This window comes from Arachis hypogaea, chromosome 5 (genome assembly GCF_003086295.3).
Source record: "Arachis hypogaea cultivar Tifrunner chromosome 5, arahy.Tifrunner.gnm2.J5K5, whole genome shotgun sequence".
NCBI classification, from domain to species: Eukaryota; Viridiplantae; Streptophyta; class Magnoliopsida; order Fabales; family Fabaceae; genus Arachis; species Arachis hypogaea.
The window spans coordinates 3,972,207-3,988,627 of NC_092040.1; the positions used below are offsets into that span (position 1 = coordinate 3,972,207).

At 26.9% G+C, this 16,421-nt stretch overlaps 1 protein-coding gene across 4 annotated transcripts; it reads right to left on the reverse strand.

Moving 5' to 3' along the window:
- Nucleotides 1–4,149, reverse strand: LOC112800272 (serine acetyltransferase 2-like). 4 transcript variants are annotated; one of them, XR_011861819.1, is made up of 10 exons: nt 3,593–4,149; nt 3,007–3,204; nt 2,817–2,876; nt 2,423–2,518; nt 2,278–2,302; nt 1,791–2,012; nt 1,188–1,354; nt 1,000–1,073; nt 495–553; nt 1–361 (listed from the first exon to the last, which is right to left on the reverse strand). XR_011861819.1 is itself a non-coding variant. In XM_025842463.3 (10 exons), exons 1-9 carry the CDS (start codon nt 3,893–3,895, stop codon nt 525–527), a joined length of 1,047 nt encoding a protein of 348 aa, XP_025698248.2. In that variant the 5' UTR covers nt 3,896–4,149; the 3' UTR covers nt 1–361; nt 495–524. The 4 variants fall into 4 exon arrangements, 2 of the variants coding, with proteins under 2 accessions (XP_025698248.2, XP_029154029.1); XR_003818418.2 differs by having other exon boundaries at nt 1–369; XM_025842463.3 differs by having other exon boundaries at nt 1,791–1,885.
- Nucleotides 4,150–16,421: the final 12,272 nt, after the last annotated feature.

Sequence of the window (16,421 nt, forward strand, 5' to 3'; positions counted from 1 at the left end):
TTGCAGAAATCAAAAACCATTTTATTATTAGCTTAATACTAACGGAATATTCTCCCCCAATAGAATATTAGAGGAAGGAGCATGTAGAGACACAAATAACATTACAGTAGCATTTTAGCCTTCGCAATACTGGTGCAAGCAACAAACAACCTCAGCACTCAGCAGCATAAATTACAATCATGAAAGTTAAATTTACTTTTACTACTGGCATCTAGACCTTGAACTGACTTTTATATTAAGATAACTATATAACTATATATCATAATCCTCCTTCCTTGGAAGATGGCAATGAATGTCCAATCACATCTATGCTACCCCAAATACTCAATTGCTCACATAATTTCTCTATGGATTCTGAGACCTGAAACACTTCAACACATTTCAACACACACACACACACACAAATGAGAAATTGAAGCTTGGTATTGGGGATAGAGAATCCAATTCATGAAGAGAGCTAATGATCCTCAAATTTAGTAAGGAAGAGAGCTAACCATTGGGCTTTTCATCTCTAAAGTTAGCAGCTACTTTGTAAAAAAATCCTTTGTAGCATCTACACAATAACAAAAAATGATATAAGTAATTAGGCAACTCCATTACTCATAAATAAAGGTGACAAAGGCAACCATAGCCGGATATTTAATTTGTACTATAAGTCAAAGCTTTATATGATTCAGAGGTTCCTTTATTGGTGGATTGTATTCATAAGTTGGTCTCAATATATATTTTCATGAGTAATAGATGCATAAATAAAATAAAATAAAAAAATGGTAGGTTAAAAAATCCGAAATTTACTGTGTAAAGGCACTGTCATGCAAACAGAAATTCAATGATATATATTCCATAATAATATGACACTATAAGCATAACTTCTATCAACAACTTTCGGCCAATTTATAACAGCAGCAACCAATCTGCCTAGTACACCACTTCACCTAGTCAAAGGACGGGGTATAAAGGAATTTTCAGTAATAAGTGATGCTCCAACAATCTGCTTACCATGTTTCATGGTTAAAGATGGGTCATGCTCATGAAGACCTCCAATAATATTTGCTGGTATCCCTGCCACAACACTTTAAAACAGAAATAAAACATCATTATAATAGTTAACATTTTATTACAAAACAAATCATTAATCAGGTAGAATTGCAAGTAATAATCGGTGTCTAAAAGTTATTAATTTATACCTGTGGGGAGGGACATCTTTTAACACCAGGGATCCAGCAGCTATCATTGAACCTTCACCAATTATTATATTCCCAAGTATAGTTGCACTAGCACCAATCAGCACACCTTCGCCTACCTTGGGATGACGATCACCTGTTCCCTTCCCCGTGCCTCCTAATGTTACACCCTGATAAATCACGTGTGTTACATAAATATATTAAAGAAAGCATCGTGTTGAAATAGCATTTGCTAAAAAACAAATTTTACTCCTAAACCCCTTGAAGAAAATGTTGGTAGTAATGATAAGTATCTGTTAAACGAGTATTATAAATGATTTTTTTATACTAGGAAAATAGTAGTAAAGCTGGAAATCAAAATCATATCAGCTTCAGAACTGTTTCCAGGTAATTATAATTTATATTACAAGCAACTTGGTCAAAGTACACAAAAAAAAATTGTTAGCTATTTTCTGTCAACTTTTTGTATAAAAAATATAAAGCTCTTGAGAGACATTGATTTTGAATAAAAATCTTTTTCTCTTATGAAAGGGTGAACTTAAAATTCACATAAAAGAATAAGAAGCAAAAGATCATAAAAGGAAATTAATGAAGAAACTAACTCACTTGCATTAATGAAACTCTGTTTCCAACAACAGCAGTTTCACCAATAACCACGCCAGTCCCATGATCTAATAAAATTCCCTCCCCAATTTTTGCAGCTATATGAAGAAGGAAAAAAGATAAAGGTGAAACTGTAAAGTTCAATAGCAGTAATAACCAAAGAGCTCTCGCTATCTTGAAAGGAGTGGCAAACATCCTTCAAGCCAAAACTCAAGAACTTTCTTCCTAAAAGCAAAAAGTAAGGATATCAATCATTTATATGCTTCCAAGAATTAAAGAAAAATACCTTCTGCGTCATCAAGTTCTTTCTCCTTTATTCAGAAAAATAAATTGCAAGTCACAACATGAAGCTATTCACAACGATAAGTGTTACTCTAAATAAACTCATTTCCTAAGATTAATCCCAAATATACAATCCCTTTACTTGTTAATAATGTCAAGTTGTACTTAAGATATTACACATTTGCAAGCAAAGATGAAAACAACATACCTGGATGAATATCAATTCCAAAAACCTGTTGAAGGAAAGATACCAGCTCAGATCATGAGCAACAGATTAAGCAACTTCCTTTTTAATGGTGTACTAAATCCCTTGTGTATATGGGATTTGTCATGTTTGACGAATAGGTACTTACCTCACTTACTCGGCTTTGCAAAGCCAAGGCCAAAACTTTGCGTCCCTGGTGCCATAATGCATGGGCTACTCTATAAACTTGCAGAGAATGGTAACCCTGTAAACAGAGTACAACATTGGATGTCAAAAAGTCCTACCAGAAAATAATGAAAGGAATTCACTGAGGTTGGAACAGAAATCCTTAGAAACAATCTGAATATTAACATGGAAACACCATGATATCAAAGCAAGGAGATTTGAATGGAATGCAGAGTTCAGCGCCATTTAATGATGTTGAAACTAGCTACTAGCACCCTTAACCCAGTAATGCAATTAAGTTGCAAAAAGAGTCACTCCTTTCTAATGAACTTATGTAAGGCGCTAAGGCTAATAAAACATAAAGAAAAAGAGATTACCTTCATATACAAAATTGCTGTGCAATATGACAAACAAGCAGGATCCCTATCTTTGAATGCCTGGTCAGAAAAAGCGACACGGCATAAGAATAAAATTCTTACTTTGAGGAATCTCAACTACAATAGCTAATTTGAACTTAAAATAAGTTATTCCAAACACATCAATGACGCCAAGAAAATAACAATATGCCTGGACATCAAGGCGAATGGATTGTTGAATATCTTTGTCATGCATGATCACATTGCAAAAAATATCAATCAGCTGGGTAGCCAAAAGGGTAGGATTCTGGAGCCGGTTTGCAATAACAAACGCCAACGCTTGCTCCAAGCAATCATGCGATAGAATGCTTGCATACAAGAAGCTGCTCAAGATTGGCTCCTTTTCTGCCTGCAAAGTAAAAAAGCATCGTCACCAAGAAAATCATAACCTATGCACTGTTGTATACACTGCAGCACCATATTCAAACACTATTTCTGAAACAATTCATGAACTTCCTAATCATTTCCAAAAATAATGAAAGTTCAACAACAATTCCACTAATCAAAATATAAGTAAACACTAAAATTTTCTTTCAAATCATACATACGGGAAATTCATACTTCAAAAACTAAGATAGTAATAGTAACAACGCCAATTTAAGTAACGATTTTTCTAAATTCTAAATTCTAAATTCATTCGGTTAAAATAGCCTCATAATTAAACGTGATTAATCACGAGTTGAGTAAACGATCCTCGGGAACCAAAAGAACAGTGAAAAGAGGCAAATCTTACGCACCTCCAACTTCGCTTCTTCTTTAACAGCCTCCCAAACTGGGTCAGACCCGTCTAACACGGACGCAGACTCCGGGTCGGACCCGCACATGGCGTAAACGGGAAAAACCTTCTCCAACCGGTACGCAGAAGAAGGAAGAGAGGTGCAGCTCTTGGAGTAGCCCTCGTCCTCGTCGCCGGAACCGAAAACGCCTTCGCCCCCGTGGATGCGGTGGTGATGGTGGTGGTGGTGGTGGTGGTGGTGGGACAAGTGTTCTCCGGAGAGCATGTCAGGACTAGGGACCCAGCGGCGGCTCAGGCAAGCCATGAGAGCCAGCCCACGCGCGTCGGGGTGGAGTGTGGTGTGTGCTTCAAATATATATATACACTCAAAACGGCGTCGTTGTGTCGTAATCGTGGATTCGTGGTGGTGTTTGTTCGTTACGATTTGGGTGACACTACGGTGCACTGGTTGCAAGTTTTTGCAAGCTGGTGCTAATATTACTCTCTGTTTTGGTGCTTCGAGAATCAGAACAATTGAGGCGAAGGTAAGTTACATATATCGTATATCATATGTGACGTGTGTTTTAGATTCGGTCTTAAATTTTTATTATTATTATTATTAAAAAAAAAATTGTTCAGAATGTTGAAAAAAAATTTAATTGGATTTTTTTTATGAATATATTTTTTTTGTTATTTTAAAAAAATTTATTTGTCTTATAATAATATTTTTAGAATTTAATTTTCTTGTAATAAAATTTATTAAAATCTTATTTATTGAGAATCAAAATATTCTATTAAAGATTAATTAAAGTGTTTACTCAATTTTTTTAGAAGTGTTTTGGTAAATTTTTTGAAATATAAATATTTTATTTTATATTTGATAAATAAAAAATTACGTATTTATGTTTTTAGTTTTTTAAAACTTATTTGTACTTTTTAAAATCTAATATAATTTTATATATTAATAAATATCTACATTGGTGTTATTTTTTATTATATTCATATCTATTTAAATTAGTTTAATTATAAAAATAATTTTATTAAACATAATTTTTATGGCATATCCTTATTAAAAGTCACTTTTCTTTTAGTTTATTAAATGTAACTGTTATAACCTTTTAGAAAAATATTTTTTTTTAAAAGTTAGCTTTAATAGTCTTCTTTCAAAAAGTTTTAATTTTACAAAACTCGTACCTTAAATTCCATTTGGAATGTTATTTTGTTATGAATTTAATTTTAATATTATTAATATAAAATAGTTTTACACGTACATTTAATTATATAATGATATATTAGTATAATAACTATATTTCATATTAATTGCATGAATTATTATCTATAAAAACGGATATAATTATATAACTGTATAAAATGTTTTATGCTATCAATATATTAAAATTAAACTATTTTATTATATCATCTTTATTTTATTTAAAATACATTTCTATTTAGGAGTTTTAATGATGTTTAAATATAATATGAAATAAAATTAATTTAAATTAGTTGAATAATTAACTCACTTATTTACTTGAATAAGTGTTAAAATTTTAAATTTTGCATTGTATATGTGATTTAAATCTATAACGAACAAAATATCATATTAAATAAATTTGTTTCTATATAAACAGTTTTATAAGTATTACGTTATGAATACCATCGAAATATAATTTAAATGATATAACTTTTTTATACTAATTTAAAAATTACGGTTCGAGTCTTCATATTTTTAGTTAAAAAAATATATATATTATGTTATAAATAAAAGGCGGGGATTGAGATTTGAGAGAGAGTGAAGGCGTGGGACAAAAATGCAACAGTAATGAAAGTGGCAACATGGATGGTTGAGGATGAGTCCTTCCTAGTCCCCCCATATTGCTTTGGCTCTTTTCTCAGCTTTCATTTCACCCATTAGTCTAAAGCTATGGTAGGCCTACCTTACCCTTTAATTGATGCCCTTTCTGATGTTGGAGTGTTTCTTTTAATTCAGTAAATCAATAATTAATCCATCAATAAGACCGATAATAGGTAGGATATGGTAGAGTTTGAATTCTACCCTAAATTTTATTTGCGGATTAATTTTTTTTAAATTTTATTTTATTTTATTCGCAAGTTGAGAATTTTTTAACTCTAACTCTACCCATATTTTAAAGTTCTAAACCCTATCCTATTCAACCATATCCGCAGAAAAATAAAAAAATTTAAACAAATATAAAATTCAGTCATTTCAAATTTTATACATATTAATAAAATAGAAAATAAAAAATTAAGTTCAAATTAAAATTAAAATAATAAACTCTTAAAAAAATCTAATATAAAATTACAAATAATATAATCATCAACTAATTTAATAATTATTTCAAGTTTTTATAAGAGAAATTAAAGATTGTGATTCAACACTCACTTTTTTCATTACATACATAACTTATATATATATATATATATATATATATATATATATATTAAAAGTGCAAGTAGAGTAGGATAAGGTATACTCTGAACCCGTACTTTATCCTACCCGCAGACAAACTTACACCGTATTCTAATCTATTCGCAGTGAATAGGATAGATAACCCTACCCAAACGGATTAGTCCGAATTAAATACGTGCACGCAGAGACAAATGCACTATATAAGTTGTGGGAGTAAGTGCCCCACTAAGATTTTGAAAAATATACCAAAATATATATATAAATATATATATATATATATATATGTCCCATTAAAAAATTATACTTGCCCCACATTAAAAAAAAAGTTACTTATTAAATTTTATATTAAAATATTTTAAGAATTTTGTTAACCTATGCCATAAGAGCCCATTTTTAAAATACCTTTAAAAAATATTTGACAAAAAATTATTGATTTTTTTATTTTCAATATATTAATTATATTAAAAATTTAAAATTTTTTTGTTATTATACTCTAAACCTGTTATCTTAGGATACAAGTTAGCTATCTCTCTCTCTCTCTCTCTCTCTCTCTATATATATATATATATATATATATATATATATATATATATATATATATATATATAATTTTTAGAATTAAAGTTTGATATATTATTAGTATAAAAGAAATTTATACGTGTATTTAATTACGTAATGTCATGTCATAAAAAAACTATTTTTTATGTTAATCATGTAAATGATCGTGTAAAAAAACATACGTAATTAAACAACTATATAAAATATTTTATATTGTCAATACATCAAAATTAAACTCTAATTTTTATCTAAAAGTATAAAATAAAAATATTCATTAAATCAATTTAATAAAAATAAAACATTACTAGCTATAGCATTATAAATTAAGAATTTATTTAATTAAAATTTATATTCTTGAATTTTTTTGCTCAAATTTATTATTATTATTATTATTATTATTATTATTATTATTATTATTATGTAGTTAATTTATAAAAAATCGAATTAATAACTACTTATTAGTTATTAATATATCAATATTGATAATTAATAAATAAAAAATTATTTAATATTTTTATGTTATTTATTTTTTATGTGTTTTGATATGTTTATACTATTTTTTTGTTATTTTTATGTACTATATATTTTTCTCCATGACCTAAAATTTCTGGATCTCTCGCTGCCTGCAAGTAGAGTATAGATTGGCAACTTGTATAAAATGATTACTTTGTCACATTTAAAACTTAAAATTGATCTCAACTTGATTATGTGCATATTAGGCTCCTCCGATTATGGTGGTCGCGGTTTTAAATGTTTTGAAAAATCATAAAAGTCCCAAGAGTAGTAAATACTACGATAAGGAACACGCAACCTAGCTACTAGGACAAAATGAACGGCAAGCTAAAAGAAAAGAAGAACGCTTATAGCTAATTTTAATTTCAAACTATAATTGAAGGGGAAAAGTATTTAAATTAACTAAGATCAATATTCAGTCCATTTTGATAAAAAAAAAATTAATACAGGAATTTCACTTTGTATTTAGCAAATAAACTAAATAATATGTTTCTCTTTTAGCCTTAAAAGGTTAAAAATATTTTTGGAAGTATTTATAATATTACCTTTTAAAACTAGCGTATAATTTGTAATGTTAAAATCAATTTTGTCAAATATATTTTTTGTAATTTGTATCTATAAATAATTTCAGAGTAAAATGACAAATAAACATCTAAAAAATTGTATTTCGTATAGAGTAATTTTTGAATAAGAAAAAAATACGAACTAAGTCATCTATTATAGTAATTAGCAAATATGGACAAGTTAATTTAAATTAAGACATTTTATTCTAATCATAAAGGTTAATTAATTTGAAGGTAATATGTTCATATTTGATATCTTAGAGATTTATTAATATTTTTTTCTTTAAAAATTAATCTATTCGAAGTATAAATTTTTAGATATTTGTTTGTCACGTTATTTTAATTTTATTTTAATTTATCAAACATAAATATTATAAATTTAAGGGTAAAGTATATTTTTGTTTTTAACATTAGTAATTTTTTTCAAAAATACTCCTAACGTTTAATTGTATTTAATTTTATCTCTAATATTTATCTGTATCAAAATTATCTTTAGATGTTAAATTTATCTAAAATATTGAGGACAAAATTAAAAATATTTAAAAATAATTTTAAAATAAATAAAAAATATTAAAGACAAAGTTAAATAATTAAAAAATGTTAAGAATAAAATTAAATAAAATTAAATATTAGTAATATTAAAAAATATAAATTTTAGAGATAAAAAATATATTTTATTTTAAAATTTAAAAAAATAAAATAAAACTTTACCGAATCAGACTTTAAGCATGCATTGCCGTTGAGTTCAAAAACCCAATAATTAATTAATAGCATCTAAACAACATATGGACTCTGCCACTTTACTTTGATGTTGATCTAATATAAATATATATTTGATGCAAATCTGCGTGACTGTGAAATGAACAGGATGAACTGTCAAGTGAAGTGGTTGTTTTTTTGGTGTTGTTCACCGTTTTTTTAGTCAGACAGATTAAATTAATTTGTTGAAATTTAAATTTTATTTAAGGAATTTGATAAATTATTATATATATAATAAAATTTAAATTTATAATATTTATTTAAACGAACAATGAACTGACTACTCGACTAATAAGTAGCGTTTGGTAGAGAGATAGAGACAGAAATACTGAGACTGAGAGACAGAGATTAAAAGACAGATATTGAAATAAATTTCAGTATTCTGTTTGGTGTAAAGTGGGAGACATAAATTGAAACAAAAATAAAATTCTAATTTAATTTGCACAAAGGATATTTTAGGATATTTGAGGTATAAAATTAATTTAGGATATTTTAGGATATTTTAAAATTAATTAATTAAAATGAGGATATTTTAGGTATAAAATGTTATTAAAGTTTCAGTCTCTGTCTCTAAAAATTTTAATCCCCAATATCCCTACTTTTTGAAAGTACTAAAATACTGAAATTTTAGAGACATGACAAAAATTTTAATACCAATCTCTAAATACTTAATTATAGTCTTCCCGTTTCTATATCAACAACTCAAAACAAACGCTACCTTAAATATTGATTTAAAGCGGTTGCTTTTGGTTTTGTTTTGATATCTTATTGGTCGTTCTGTCCCATTATAGATAGACTAGAGGGGAATCGGTGAGCGTTGAATAGGGTTGCATGTGGTCTTGAATGCGGCCAGAGACATCCCCAAATTAAAGTCTACAATCAACATTATCACTCTCACTGTATGATTAAACTCATCCATGGACATCATAACGGGCATTTTTGTTTTATTAGGAAAAGATAGCAAATTCTCATTCGGCTTTCCTCAGATTCTATATATTTGAATAATAATCAATTATCATTTTCATATTAAGATTTTTTTTTGTGTAAACAACTACTTTGAAAAAATTCGTTTAATTATATATTCAGAACCTTTTTTTGGTGAGCGAAGAGAATATAATATATATATGTAGATTATGTAGCATCAGCCGGAAATGTTCATCCAATTGATGATTGATGCTGACGCATCGCTTGAGAAAAATTCATACTTTCAAAAGTGTGAATCAAGTTGATTTATTTATCTTCTCTCAAATGAGAATTAATTATTATAAAATGAATGAATGTGGCAATGTGCAACAAATTCACAAATTAAACGGAATTTAAGTAGAAATCTTCACAAATTCACGTGCAATTTTTTTATATAAATTTAATAATTAAAAATTATTACACGATAATTTAATTAAATATATTAAATAATTTAACAATTATTAATTATTAACTTTATATGAAATAAATACAAATTAATAAGTCATATATCAAAATCAAAATATTTTTGTCAACTCTCTTACCCATCAATTGGGTTCATAGAAAGAAAAAGTTGAAAAAGCTGGCAAGACAGATTCCTTTGCTTTATTTATATGTGGGGATGGGGATGATTGATATTGTTGTTTAGGTAATCCATATAATCTTAGTCAAATGAGTCATAGAATATAATAATATTATATGGAAGATGTAAACAATATTATTGTAGGTCACTCAACTTCTCTTTAAATGAGTATTTATATTTTCTAAAGATTAAAATGATGTTATATTGTAACTTCCAAAGACGTTTTCGATGTCAAGAATTAAGAATATCCCACAAAGTAAATTGATATCTTAAGAATTTTCCAACCATAAAACTGTGTATTTGCTTTTATTCTATAATACCTCTGTTTTATTTTTTATTTCGTTCAGCCTGTTAGAAAATATTAAGATTAATTAATATTTATTAAAATTATTTAATATATTTAAATATTTATTATAAAATATTATTTTTATTATTTTGATTTTTTCAATTTCTATAAATATTTTTTATATTATATTATTTCACATCACTTAAATAAATATAAATGACAAATTTTTTTATTTTTTTTACCTTTTCTAATATAATATCAGAGCTATAGTATATTCCTTTAAAATAATATATTTTTTTAATAAAATTATCGTATTTTTTTATACTCTATATCATTTTTCTTTATCTTTTGTCGCTCCTTTAATACTTTTTTATCTCACCGATTAGTTTATGATCTCCGTCTTATGTCTTTTCCAATCTAATGAATCAAATATCATTGTCATCCGCTGCTTATCTATTTTCATAAAGAAACCAAATCTTTTTTATCAGCATTTTATTGTCTCTTTGCAGTTTACCATTTTTCGGTAGTTTTTGGGCAGTTTGCCATCTTTTCAACAGTTTCATCTGTGCTTTTTTTGCGACAGTTTAGCTTGCGTTTTTGTGACAGTTTCATCTGTGCTTTCTTGCGATAGTTCTGCGTTTTCTTATGACAATTCTGTTTGTTCTTTCTTGTGCTAGTTCATCTAAGCTTCTTTCTGACAGTTTCGTTTGCGCTTTTCTTCAACAGTTTTGTCTACACCTGTTCTATCAGTTTTCTGCATCTTTTTTTTATTTTGTTATTTTAAATAAGTTTCAAACTCAAGTTGAACTTGAGTATAAGAGAGGATTTTAGAATATATTAGAATCAATTAGTATTTATTAGACTTATTTAATATATCTGAATATTTATCATAAGATAATACATTTTTATTATTTTAATTCTCTTAACACTTATAAATATCCTTTTATATTATATTATTTCACATAACTTAAATACACATAAATTCTTTTTGTACTGTTTTCTCTTACCTTTTTTTTAACACCTATTCATCAAAAAGTGCCATTTTATTGAAAAAAAAAGATATTTTTAGCATCCAAAAATTTTAACTCCATCAAAATAGCATGTGACTAAAATAAATGTATTTGTAATTCTCTGTTTATATTTTGTTTTGAAATAAAAATACGAAAACAAAACAAAAATATCTAAAAGAAATTGTCTCTATATTTTATTTGGTACAAATTATGATATCAAAGAAAGGAGAATTTGAAAAAATTTATTTTTGTGTTTTTTTTTTTATCATCAATCATATCAAACTATCCTAATTTTTTTCCTCCACTATTCTTCGTACAAAGAAAAACATAAATTCAATCCAAATTTCACAAATCTAATAACAATAGCATTCATATCATCAATAGAAATAAAAAATAAATAAATAATCATATTAAAAAAAGGATAAACATTGAGAAAATAAAGAGGGCAGCAAAGAGGTCAAAAGTGGGACAAAAATAAGGCTGGCACTATATACCTATTCGCGAATATCCTATCCTATCATATTCGCACTCCTAATATATTATATAATATATATGTAAAAGTTATGTATGCAGTGAAAAAGGTGAATTTTGTACTCATAATCTTCTTCTTATAAAAACTTAACATAATCATTAAACTAGTTGATGATCATATTATTTATAATTTTATGTTGAATTTCTTTAAGATTTTATTATTTTTAATTTTAATTTAAACTTAGTTTTTTATTTTCTATTTTATTAATATGTATTAAATGGAATGGTTGAATTTTATATTTGTTTGAATATTTTTTGTTTCTGCGAGTAGGATCGAGTCGAGTAGAATTTAAAACTTTAGAATGCAAGTAGGGTTAGAGTTGAGAGATTTTCAACCTGCAAATAAGGTATGATAAAATTTTAAGGAAGTTTTCAACCCGCAGATAGGGTTAGAATAGAGTCTAAACCCTACCCTACCCTATCATTGGCAGTCCTAGTGAGAAGCAATTAAAAAGAATCTGAAAACAAAAGAAAAAAATTTATTGACTACATATCAACTACAAGTATTTTAGGGTTAATTTTGTTTGAAATAAAAAAATTTGTGTGTAATTCAATATCTAGTTAATTTATGTATTTTTTATATAAATTTATTTTTTATTTTAAATATTAAATTAGACCATATCAAATTTTCATAGTGCACAAATCAAAAAATCTAATTAGTATATTTAATATAAAATTAATTTTTAGATTTATATTTTTTAAAAAAACTAAAAACTACAAATGTAGATATAAAAAAAACTAAAATTCACAAATTTAACATTTAAATTTGTATAATATCTCATACAAATAAATAACACACTAATTTAATTCGGTTTATTTTTTGAACCGTCTAAAAAAGAGAACGACATGAATCAATAAGATCTATTTGTAAAATTTTTCAAAATGTCTCTAAGTTTCGAACCAAAAGTCTTTGAGTTACACTAGTTTCCACTTGCAACATAACCATTATGTTTCTTGCCATCATGGGTAACAAATATTAATTATATAGTATACATTCAATTACACAATTTTATAAATATTTAATTTAATTTAATTTTGTATTCTTCATTTTTAAATTAATTATATTTTAATTATGTACCATTATTAATATAAATATAAATTTTATTAAAAATTTATTAATCTGCTTGATCTATTTCAATACTAGTATTGTGATTAAAGTTATTTGTTTTGATATTAGTGTTAAAATTTACTGATATTATAGTTAGACGATAGACTTTGTGAATTAATTGTTATTTTTATTGTGTCAAATTAAAATACTATTACAGTATTACTGATAAATTTTATGATTTTTTGTATATTAGTTATTTTTAGAATTTGAGACTTAGTTCTTCATAAAATATTAGTGAAGATATATATTTTAAATTTTTAACTATTTATATTTTTTATTTACGTAAAACTAATTTTATCGGTATAATCAGTAATTTATCAGTTAAATTAATAAATTAATAAACTAATAAACTAATAATTTAATTAGTTGGATTGAGTTCTGATAATTATGTTTACAACTTCAATATTAAAAATACACAAGAGGTATGTTGATAACATAAATTCGCTCTATATTTATATAAATAAACACAACAATTAAGCATTATTTTAACACACAATAATTAAAAGGCCGATGTTGTTGGAGATGGAAGAACGGTGTATATAATACAGATGTAATACACACCGATGGAAACATGGCGTGGTATTTTTAATTATGGATGTTATTTTTTTAATTTCTAACTATGAAATGTTATTTTTAGATTTGAGGGGTTATAAAATTGATTAAAAAAAACTAATTCTCGGATTTTATGATAATCGAGTTATGAATTTTGTAAAAACTTTTTTAGATATAACATGAAAAAATTTGATAATGTGTATAATTAGTTTTAAATTTAGTTCAATACAAAAAAAATCTAAATAGTTATTTTAAAAAATTAATTATCTAAACTCTAATTTATCAATAGAATTTATCCAAACATCTTTTTTCTCAATGTCTGCTCGATATTCCATTCCCACCTCTCCGGCGTTAGAACCTCCCTTACCGGCCATCAAACAACCATCATAGTTATTAAAATAATCATTCGATTACCTAATGAAATGATCATCTAACATTTGTTAATTGTATATATTTAAACTGAATCAAACAAAATAACCATCCAATTAAAAATTAAAATAACTATCTATATAACTAGTGAATTAAACATCCAGCATCTAAATTCGTCCGTTGATGTATATACCTTGAAGACGTAAGCGAAGTGAAATCCAAAAAAATTCGTACAAAACAGGACATTTTTGAAGTGGGCTAAGTTTGTATGTACAAAAACGGGAGCATGATGGACTAAAATAATTGCTTGCACGGTTATTATTGTATTATCCTACGTTGATCTTGGACCTATATCTATGTAGGGGGAGGCGACGTCGTTGAAGGCGGCGATGGCCATGGCGGTATTAGGTTGTGCGACAGACGTAACGTGTGCAAAGGGAGTGTCTCTATTTACGATCTTGCAAGACGTGATGGACATATGAAAATAACACACTTGTGTATCCTCTATACGTCGCGAATGACGACATTGAGAGGGATAAACTGCTTAGCGTGGGGGAACGGTTGCACGACTGGCGCAATGCGGGAACGACGCAAATTGTGCGACAATACTGCTGGGCGTTCGTAGTGCACACGTCGGCGTGAGCTATGGGCGACGACGACTCGTGTCTGTGGCGGCACGGCACCGGTGAGAAAGGAAGAGATTGAGCGAGAAAACAATCACATCAGAATTCAGATAAGGAGAAAGAAACTATTTTTGGAATTTACATAATTGTTACAAATTCTTATTTATTTTGAATTTTAAATTGGTAATTATTAAAAATTAATTAATTATTTATTATTTAATGTTAATTTTAATTATATTTCTATTATACACATTATACACTAAATTTATTGACTTCTTATGTTTTCTCATTTTGTAAATATATAAACCGAAACATTGCGTATTAAAAAAAAATAAAATTCAAACTTCAAAGCCACAAATCTTTATATTTGTGTATCTCAAAAACTAACCGTCCAATATATTATTAGACTCCACAATCCACATCATGCATTCAAACTTCAAAGCCACAAATCTTTATATTTGTGTATCTCAAAATTTAACCGTCCAATATATTGATATTAGACTCCACAATCCACATCATGCCATCAGGGTGAAGCACATTAAATTTCGAATTTTTTATTTTAATAAATAAAATAAATATAATAATTATTAAATTAAATAATTTAAAAAATATCAAAATTTGCGTTTTTTATTTATGTCGTTTATACCGTAAACAAAATAATTTTACACATATTTTATTTACAGTATAAATAAGATACGTGTATATTTATCTTGTTTACACTGTAAACGAGATAAAATTAGGTGACGTCTTTGAATAGATATCGTTTACAGTCGTTGATTGGTCCCATTCTACATTTTGCAACAGGTTTCTCTTCTCTATTATACCTCTTTGACCATATTATCAACTGATAATGCAATGACGCATTGGGTGAGGAATGACGGAGACATCAATAGACTGAACGACACATCGCATTACGCTGAAGCAGCTGACTTTAAGATTAGTTTTGTTGTGTTTAATTCTGTTCAATCTCATATGAAAATATTTTTTGTATGTAGCCATGACTAGGGTAGTCGTGAAAAAATAGAGCATAGTTTATAGCTTTAGCGGTAGGTTTTTAGTAGCAATTTGGAACTCTATTTGTCTCTGTTAGATTGTTACGGTGTAAGTAGCAATTTGGAATTCTGTTTTACTTGTGTTAGGTTGTTAGGACCTATAACGTTGTAATTAGTTTTTGTTTAGTATGTATTATGTAATTTAAAAATATGTGTAAGTTAGAAACAGAGAAATATGTTCTTAAGTAGAAGTATTTCTAAGTTAAAAAGAAATATTTATTAAGATTTAATGTTTTGTATATCATATTAAATTGAAGAGTTGAGTTTTTTATCGGAAATATGTCAGTTTCTTCTTTGCTATATGGGTGTCTTCAATGAGGTTGTGCAGTTGGAAGAAAGAAAATGTGCTAGTGTGTTAATAGCATTATCGAATTGGTGGATATAGAGTTGAATGACCGTATATTTACGTAGTTCATGGGATAATCGTGCAGTCAAATTAACAGAATATTTGTGAGTTTAGTTTCATTGTAATCATTTGGAGCACTTGATTGAAGAGGAATGACAGAATTTCCAGGAATAAAGAATCAGGTGTTGCAAAGTAGTTAACCGATCGATTAAGAGTTACAAAGAATGGAGTGATATTAGGAATTAGTTTATTTTATCTGTTTAGTAATTTTTTGTTGAGACGTTGATGCTCTACCTTATTGTGTTGAATTTTTTATTTCAAAAAAAAAAATTGAGCTAATTATGAAACTAATAAAAAGTGTAAGAATTCAATAAAAAATTGAAATTATTTTTTTATAAAACTGAAATTTTGTCTTCTTATATCATATTTACACTGCAAACAAAATAAATATATCTTATTTATATGATAAACAAGATATACACGTGTCAATGTGTTTTATCTCGTTTACACTGTAATCAAAATACATTATAAACGAAATAAATAAAGGATGCAAATTTCGGTCATTTTATTTTAAAATTATTTAATTCCGTAATTATTATATTTATTTTAT